We start from the raw sequence: 8877 nt of genomic DNA, 5'->3' as shown, positions 1-8877 counted from the left end.
GCAAGAGGCAGCTGATCGATGACTCTCTCTCATCGATGTTTCTAACTCTCTATCTCTCTCCCTTCCTCTCTGTACAAAATCAATAAAATATATTTAAAAAAAAAAAAAGACATCCCCTGAAAATAAGGCCTAGCGCTACTTTGGGAGAAAAAATTAATATAAGACTGTCTTATTTTCAGGGAAACAGGGTATTATGAGCTGTTCAGTGAGGTGCCTCTATCCTACTGACTAAGAAACACTGACTGGTCACTGTTTGCTCCGGAGCATCTTCATCTCTGAAATTCTCTATCTTATGAATGTGTTTGCTTGTTTATGGTCTGAGCACCCCTCCTCCAATCTACCTCTAAAATGCAGTTTCCATGTGGAACGGGATTTTGACTTATTTACTGGCCTACCCCCGGTGCCTGGCACATAGTGGCATCCTAGAATTTCAGAAGGGAAGACACCTACCTAGACTGGGCTGGCAATTGGGCTCCTGACCCCCAGCTTCAGAGGTGCCCTGCTCTGCCCTGTTCGGTGTGTTGGGCTGGGACTCTGCAAGCCACCTTCCTGCGTTGCCAGCAGGAGAGAGGGAGGCTACAGGCTGAGGAGGGGCCCTGATTCCAGGCCGCTTCTGCTTCTGCAAACCCCACCCCACAGCTCTTTCCTCTGCCCCGGCTCTAGGTTCCCTCTGGGCAGTTGCTGCCAGTTTCTGATACGTATTTTTTGAACGCCCAGAATCAGCATCATGACCCGCTCTGAGAGATACCAGCATGAGCCAGCAGACACCTGCTCCTCGGAGTCTGGGTCTTAGCCTCATAGGGTCCCCCCTGCAGGATTGAAGGTTCTGAGGGTCCCAACTCTTTCCTTTGTCTCTTTTCTCCCCCCGCTTTACTCTGGAAGCATCTGCAGCTGCACCCCCAACCCACCCACCAGTTCTGTAGCAAAACCAGCTATGGAACTGGTCCTTCCAGCCCCCAGTTCCATAGCTGGTTTTGCTACATCCTCCGAAAATAAGACCTAGCACATAAGACCTCATCCCCAAGCCCTGGAGCTGCTTATGCAGTCACCACCATAAGTCCTCAGTGCCCCCTTTTAGCCTTTTGATCTTCCAATACCTGTTGGACAAGTCTTTATATGTAACTAGAGGCCCGGTGCATGAATTTGTGCACAGGTGAAGTCTGGCTGGCCTGCCTCAATCAGGGCAATGTGGCCAGGCCAGCCGGGGAAAGGGCTGCAGGTGGTTGGTGGGCTGGCCCCACCCCCTAGTCAAACTCCAGGCTGAATTCCCAGTGGAGGGGACAATTTGCATATTAGCCGTTTGTTATATGGGATTCTCACTGGTAAGTGGCCATGGGCTGTGTCTCCCAGCTGCACAGCGACACTGTGACTGAACCTGTGCCTGGCCACGCCCCTGTCCACCCCGCCTCCCAGCCCACAGCCATGGCCACAGAGGTCACTCCTTCGAGGATGGATGTCTCCATTCTCTCTCCACGATGCTTCAGGAGAAACGGGTTTAGGATCCAAACGGACATGTGCTGTTTCTTGCACTATTAAGGCAAACTCTTTGTCTCTCACACTGCCAGTCACTTGAATTTCAAACCCTCCGAGATATGAAATAGTTTCCAATATCAAATGGTCTTGGATTCAAATTCATCTCGGCTGTGTGGCCTTCCCTCTCTGGGCCTGTTTCCTCATCTGCGGAATGGGTAACATAACAGTACCTACTCTTTCAGGCTTACAGTAAGGATTAGAAATGGGGCAAGTAGGTACTTAGACCAATCCCTGGCGCCTGGAAGGCACTCACTGGCTTCTGTTGTCACTGTTATCTTTGTGAGGAAGGCCTCTCAACCTGCCTCTCAACCTCAAGAGACAGGCCGTGTGTGGCAGCTCACGGAGAGATAACTCGGCCTTCCCAAGTCCAGATTTTGCTATCTACTCTCTCAGCCTTGTACTAGGGAGGAGGGCGCACTTTCCTGGGCCCAGATGCCACCTGGAGCCCCCACCTGCCTCTCCTCCCCCCGGAACTGGCATGGCCAGCAGATTCCTGTAGCTGGTTCCAGGTGGAGAGATAACTTGGCCTTCCCAAGTCCCTATGGCTGATGCACATCTGTGTCAGCGAGGCCAATTACAGCCCTGCTAATGGTCTGATTTCCCTGGAGCCACCTGGGTATTCCAGGAGCACGTGGCCTCTCCTGATTTGCAGTCACGTGTTCCTTGGGCAGAAAACAATTCTCTCCTTTTGTGAATTTCACTCGGGCACAACTTGCCTTCCTTTGCTGAGAATGTTCTTGGCACACTTAGTGCCTTGCCCAAGTTTCTTGGGATTTTGCTGTGTGATGCTGTGTGTGCTGCTGACCCTCTCTGGGCCTGAGCGGTTTACCTAAGACTGAGTTCTAGTACTTGATGCCCTGCTGGGTTCTCAACCTTCCTAATGCTGCAACCCTTTAATACAGTTCCTCCTGTTGTGATGAACCCCGACCATAAAATGTAAATATCTGTTTTCCAATGGTCTTGGGCAACCCCTGTGAAAGGGTCATTCCACCTCCAAAGGGGTTGTGACCCACAGGGTGAGAACCGCTGCTCTAAATGGAGCAGGTACCAGGGAGACAGCTGATGTGGAGGAAGAAAAAAACCTTCCCAGGGCCTGGCTCAGCTTAGCTGATGGTGGACTTCTTACTGCCATTCACATGTGGCCAGGGCACAGGGCGCTCCCCGGGACCCAGGGTGCAGCCAGGAAGGCCTTCTGAAACCCCAGGGAAAGTCCTGCCTGTGTGAGGGTGAGGTGAGATGTCCCCGCCGGCCCCTGGCAGCTCACACCCTCTGACACGTAACGGCAGCAGGACGTTTTATAAAGCGACAGTCGGGCTTTGCGTGTGCAGACTGCCTTGCAGTTTTGCTTCTAAGAGGGTTATTCTGCGGTCAAATTGTGTGGATTGTGGACATATGGCATCTCTGAGGACCACTTTCCCCATCAAGAAGGGCACTGATCACACCCCTCCCTTGTCCTGATCAATCCTGATCGGGGCACACAGGCTCTCACCTGCTCCGCAGGGTGGAAGCTGATATGGAGCAGCTGACTCCAGTGGGGGCACCTGGAGTGGGAGGCTGCCAGAGGCAGGAGAAGGCCCGGCCACGCACGCTGCCCACTCTGCCCACTCTGCCCGACCTGTCCGCGGTGCTCCAGGTCATGGAGAGACTGCCTGCAAACTCTCCCCCGGTGCCCAGCAGCGGCTGCCTGCTCCCGTGGGCAGCTCCCCCAGCTCCCGGTCAGGGCACAAAACAATTGATCTGTTAGATGGAGCAGGAAGGAGAAGGCAGGAGAGCCAGCCGGGAAGCTGCGGAAGGAACCGCGCGTTTTGGCGGAGCAGCCAGTCCCCTCCCTTCTGACGGGAGTATTAATTGCTCCATTGCCGCCGCCTGTAAGAGAGACAGCCAGCAGCGCCCCGGACAGCTCCCCTCCCCTCCCAGCTCCGCTCTGCTGCACGCTCCGCCTCGGTCCCGGGGAGCGCCCTGTGCCCTGGCAGCGCAGGCCCAGCCCTGGCATCCCCGGGTCCTCCCGTGGGCAGGACGTGAGTGGAGGGAAGGACGGCGGGGGGGAGCCAGCGGCGTGCCCTGCAGGCTCTTCTGGATGCAGGAGCCGGGCTCCCTGCAGAGGCGGCTGTGCGGTTCCAGGAGCGCCCGGGGTGCCTCCCTTTGCCAGGCAGGCTCCAGGTGCCAGGGGCACACGGGGCGGAAGTCTTCCCTTCTGGGCATTGACAGCAGAGCCCGCCTTCCCGCTGCCACCATGAGCGGCTGCTCCAAAAGGTGCAAGCTGGGGTTCGTGAAATTTGCCCAGACCATCCTGAAGCTCATCACCGGGACCCTCAGCAAAGGTAGGAAGCCCGGCCTGGCCCCTCCTTCTCCGTCTTGAGGGGCTCTGGCTGGTTGGGGGGTCTCGGGGTGGCCGGTGTGGCCGTGCTGGTGTGCTTGTGTCCTGAGGAGGCTGGGAGGAACCGTTGGCTGGGGTTTGGGGTTGCTGACAGCCTGGGTGCTGGCCTGGGCAGGCGGGCGCCCGGCCAGGGAGCTCAGCTGGCTCTCATTGTCTGGAACTTTGGAGATGGGTTTGGCGGTGTGTGGCTGACTGGTTACAGCCGGGCAGAGGGAGAGAGCCCTTCCCGAAGCCCTGGAAGCCGCTCAGCGTGACTAGAGTTTCAAGAAGTTACCCGCAGAGTGATGTCTTGTTGATAGAGAGACTCGGTGCAGTGGGCTGTGGGTAACTGAGGACGGAGATGCTGGAGGGCCAGCAGGAGGCGGCACTGGGCACCGTCCTCCGTGCCCTGGCGGGAGGATCCATCGCTCCGGGCTTGATGGACCAGCTTTCTCGTACAGGGTCCCAGCGTGCTGTGATTCTGCGGCTTTGGTCATCCGTCTACCCTCTCGGACCCGGGTCGCTCGCATCACCGCCTGTGTGGATGTCTGTCCTCTGCTGCTCTGAGAACCGGGGTGACAGCCAGACCCCAGGGTTACCTCCCCGCAGCCCGGGACCGTGCGTCTGACTCAGCCCCTGGTGCAGTCCCTGCCTCTGGAGCCCCATCTGACACCCTGATGAGGATGAGGATGGGGGGCCGGGGGGTGAGGCACTCGGGGACACGCTGGCAAACTTTCTGGAGAGAATATTTAAAGGGACAGCAGCAGCATGATGTGGCTTTGCTGGCTGGGGGAAAAAAATCTTTAAATATTCACACCTGATTCAGGAGATGAGGTCTGGGGGGAGATGCATTAGAAACAGCAGGCAGGAGATTCAGGGATTTTAAAAGTTGATCAGGATTTTACAATTTGAAGATGAGCGAAGAGACAGGCCGGGAGTGGCAGCTCTGATAGTGACATGGCTCAGGTCCCCAGCTGCCTCGCGGGTCAGGCCTGTGCGGATTGAGAGGCGGGTGTGTGTGTGTGTGTGTGTGGTGGGAGAGATGGGGAGATTTTGCTGTCTACTCTCTCAGGCCCTTTCATTGCTCCTATTCTGTCCCCACGGCATTCCTCCAGGGCCCAGGTGGACTGCTAGCCCCAGGCTGAGGGTCCTGCCTGGCAAGACCATAGGGAGGCCGGAGTGAAATGGACTGAAGTGAGGAGGAGAGTGCAGAGGGCTTGGGAGATTGCACTGAGTCCCGCCATTCAATCCTCTGAGATAAACTGAGGGTCCACCTGCCCGCCCCGCATCTCTGGTACCAGGATCTCAGGAGGGTGGGGTGACGGGCACATCTTAGGCCAGTCTCTGCTTCCCAAGAGTGCAGCAGAAAGAGCTTGGGTCGGAGTTTAGAAGCCCAGCTCTGAACACTGACTTTGCTCCCTCGGCCAGCCCAGCCTCTGTGGCCTGCTTCCTGGTGTGTAAGATGTGTCATCACCTGAGGCCTGTTTCCAGCTCTGTCTCAAGGATCCAGGAAGCTGAGACGGGATTCCTTTACACAGTGTGTCGCAGTGACCACATAGGCGGGTATGGCCAGGGATTGAGTCGGGCCTGGGTCTGGGGAGGGTGTCCCATGGTATCCCCCCGACAGGGCCAAGGTCAGAAGCTCCTTAATTTAGCAGCAGGTGGGTCTGCACACTGCAGGCAGCGGCAGAGGGGGGAGATCACAGAGGGACGTTCTGCAGTAGGAGGGTGTGAGAAAGTGAGTCCGTCAGAGAGAATGCTTGCAAAGGGGCGCGCGCGCGTGTGTGTGTGTGTGTGTGTGTGTGTTGAGTGTCTGTCTGAGAAAGAGAGGACTAGAGATGGAGAGAGGATGGATGGCTATCTGAATTCAACAGCACAAAGATGCTATCTTCTGCCTACAATCGTTGGCTGGGTGTTTATTTATTACCTACTCTGTTGCACACTCATTACTCATTACTGTGGATGAATAAGACGCAAGCCCTTGCCCTAGTCAGTTTGTCTCAGTGGATAGAGCATCAGCCCACAGACTGAAGGAACTCGGGTGCAGTTCCGGTGAGGGACATGTACCTCCACTGCAGGGTCAATTCCCAGCCCCGTGTGGGAGGCAGCCAGTCTCTCATAGAGATGTGTTTCTCTCTCTCTCTCTCTCTCTCTCTCTCTCTCTCTCTCTCTCTCTCCCCCCCCCTCTCTCCCTTCCACTCTCTAAAAATAACTTCAGAAGAGGATTATCAAACAAACACACAAAAAGGATGTAAGCCCTCCATCAAGAAATGGGTATTCAGGTGGGGGCACTGACGGTGGACACAGGGACCGCCTGGACATGAGGCTGATAGAGGCATGGGGGCCACGGGGCCCCGGGGTCAGGGAAGGGCAGCCTGGGCAGAGCTGAGATGAGCAGGGGGCAGGGCTGGGCAGACGGGAGGACTGTCGGCCTCTGCAGAGAAACCAGCCCGCAGGTCAGGACAGCCCCTCTCTCCTCTCGGAATCTCAGACACTAAGATCCATGTCACATGGAAAGTGCTCCGTGGGAACCCGCATCGGGGACCTGGCTTGTCCCCGACCTGCCTCAGTCCTGAGTGTTCTGTGGCTGAGGCTCAGGGAGGTGGCCCCCAGCGGGTGCCAGGACAAGATCCTGTCTCCCAGCCCCGCAGAGAGCGCCAAGTGTTTACACAGCCTGGCTGTGCGCCAGGCATGCCCTGGGAAGCTGGTGTGCTGCCCAACCCAGGTGTTTGCTAAATATTTGCTAAATAAATGCTGTGGGAGCAGGGCCAGGCCTGCAGCAGGTGAGGGGGGAGAGCTCTGTCTAACGTATAGACCAGCCCGCGGTGGGTTTAGGTTAGGCTCTGTGTGGGCATATTATGTTTGCTTCATGATTTGGGGTTTTAATTGTGTTTTTGCTTATTCATTATTCATTGCGCTGAGACCTACAATTGCAGTAATCCAATCCTTAAAAGGAGTTTCTTTGTCCCTCAGGATTGAGGAGCATAAAGGTTATAGGACCAGGTGCCTCCTGCTGGTCCTGGGACCACGTATTTCTTAGCTGCCTTGGGAACACCTGGGGAGCAGGGGGAGCCCAAAACCCCTTCCCTGTCCTTCCTGTCCCTGAAATGGGCTTCCCCCACTTGATGCCAGCAATTCCCTTTCCTGTTGGTCCAAGCTGCTCTGTGGCCCAGAATCCCCATCGGCGCCCTTTTCAAAGATGAACTGATCAGGCTCTTCTGCTCACACCCCCACCCTTGACCTTGACCTTTTCTTTTAGGAACATGGTTGGGAAAGGCTATCTTCCCCCACTGACTTAGCACGGCATGCGCTTTGCACACCACTGTAGCCAGATTTCCTGTCTAGTGCCCAGTGCAGAGTGGGCGCTTCACCAACCGTGTGGAATGACCAGAGCAGCACTGCCTGGCACAGATGCCAGCCAGGGCCCTGCGATGAGCTTGAAGCCAGAACTTTTTAGGACACACCATGCAGGCCCCTGCGCCAGCGGCTCAGCACACGTGCTCTGAATCCATCCATGTGCAGCCAGAAGGCGAGCCTCCGCCAGACCATTCACTCAGAACTGTGCTCGAGTGCTTCCTGGCACCCCCACTCTGCCCCTTCAGCTCTCGTTGATTGGTCTTACATGCTGGATGTCTCCAAATTTAAAGAGTTTCTCTCGCATTAAAAAAAGAAGTTTGCAAACCAGCAATGCAGGGGAAGGACAATTGGTGCCGGCCTGGGACATCTGGGTCCTCGGCACACTGGCTGGGACGCCTCGTGCTGGGCCCCTCGCCTCTCCGCACTATCACCTGGAATCCCAACGCCCTCCTTACGGGGTTTCCGCAGCTCCCTGCACGGCCAGTGCTCGGCAGACCTGCTTTGGTGCTGCAGTTAACAGCTGATGCTCTCAGGGCTGTGAGCGCTGTGGCCCTGGGTTCCTCACCCACTGCTGTTTTTTCTAGCACGGGGCACAGACTCCGAGAGGCGTCTCTAGTTTCTAGAACATTCCCTGCTTCCCCTCTCCTGCACCTGCTTTCCTAAGGCCCTGCCCAGTGCTGAGATGGCATTTGCACCATTCCCCACACCTGGTTCCCCTACCCCACACCAACGCAGCCAAAGCCCAGCTCCTGGTTTGGATGAGCAGTTAAACTGAGGTCTGGGAAACCCACCTCTTCCTGTGCAACCAGCTCCCCACCCCCTCACAGCGCCCCCGGGGCTGCAGGGTGTGCAGCCTGCGTTCTGGCCAGGTTCCTGCCCATGTCCTTCTGCACTTTGGGAACCCATCCATCACCCCACATGGGTGGCTTGTAGCATCCTCCCAGCCACCCATGTGGCTGCAGCGTGGGGAGGCGGTGGGGGTGTGGAGGACTGGAGGCCGACCTTAGAGATTTACCTCCAGGACAATGCCCTGGAGCCCTGCTCTCCCCTGCCACCCAGGCCCGGAGTTCCTCTCTGTGTGAGTCAGGAAGACCCATCTGAGACATGCTGTTCCTCTTGCTTCCTCCTCAACTGCTATTCAGGATCCTGGAGAAACTGACTTTGAACTTGGGGACAGGCTCTGCCTTTTGGCAGGTTGGGCTGAGTCCTAACACTGCCTGGTGTCTCCCAGCTGTGTGAGCTTGGGGGAGTTATACAACCCTCTCAAGCCAGGTTTCCCCACTTTTAATTGGGGATAATAACGTTATTAACTGCACGAGGTTGTTTTTACTGTAATGAGGATAACAGGGAACAGCTGGCAGCCATCCGGTGACCTTGCACTTGCAGGGAGCTAAGGGTGAGGCCCTCCTTAAACACTGTGCCCTCAGCACCTCTCTCCTCTCACCCCTCTCCTGACCTGGAAGTAGGCATTGTACTCACCGGATTAGCAGAGGAGGAAGCTGACCGTTTAGTTAAGCCAGGAACCCAGCAGGTCCGCTGTGGCTGAGACCAGGTGCGGCCACTCCACTCCCCAGGGCTGTGGAGATGGCCCTGCAGGCACTGCTCCCCACCTCGGCCCCAGCTTCCCCTCA

General features: G+C 56.6%; 1 protein-coding gene across 2 annotated transcripts in view; it reads left to right on the top strand.

Moving 5' to 3' along the window:
• Positions 1–3065: 3065 nt before the first annotated feature.
• The window catches only part of KCNIP1 (potassium voltage-gated channel interacting protein 1), a 234043-nt gene continuing 228231 nt past the window's right edge, over positions 3066–8877 (top strand). The window contains exon 1 of one of the 2 annotated variants that reach the window (XM_036424390.2): positions 3066–3854. In XM_036424390.2, the coding sequence (XP_036280283.1) occupies positions 3278–3854 (577 nt within the window). In that variant the 5' untranslated portion in view covers positions 3066–3277. The remainder of the gene's footprint in view (positions 3855–8877) is intronic. The other variant, XM_036424391.2, reaches the window with a different exon arrangement.

Source organism: Pipistrellus kuhlii, unplaced genomic scaffold (assembly GCF_014108245.1).
Source record: "Pipistrellus kuhlii isolate mPipKuh1 unplaced genomic scaffold, mPipKuh1.p scaffold_m20_p_8, whole genome shotgun sequence".
In the NCBI taxonomy this organism is placed as follows: Eukaryota; Metazoa; Chordata; class Mammalia; order Chiroptera; family Vespertilionidae; genus Pipistrellus; species Pipistrellus kuhlii.
The sequence above is the reverse complement of the archived record's forward strand: the minus strand, read 5'-3'. Positions and strand labels throughout refer to the sequence as shown.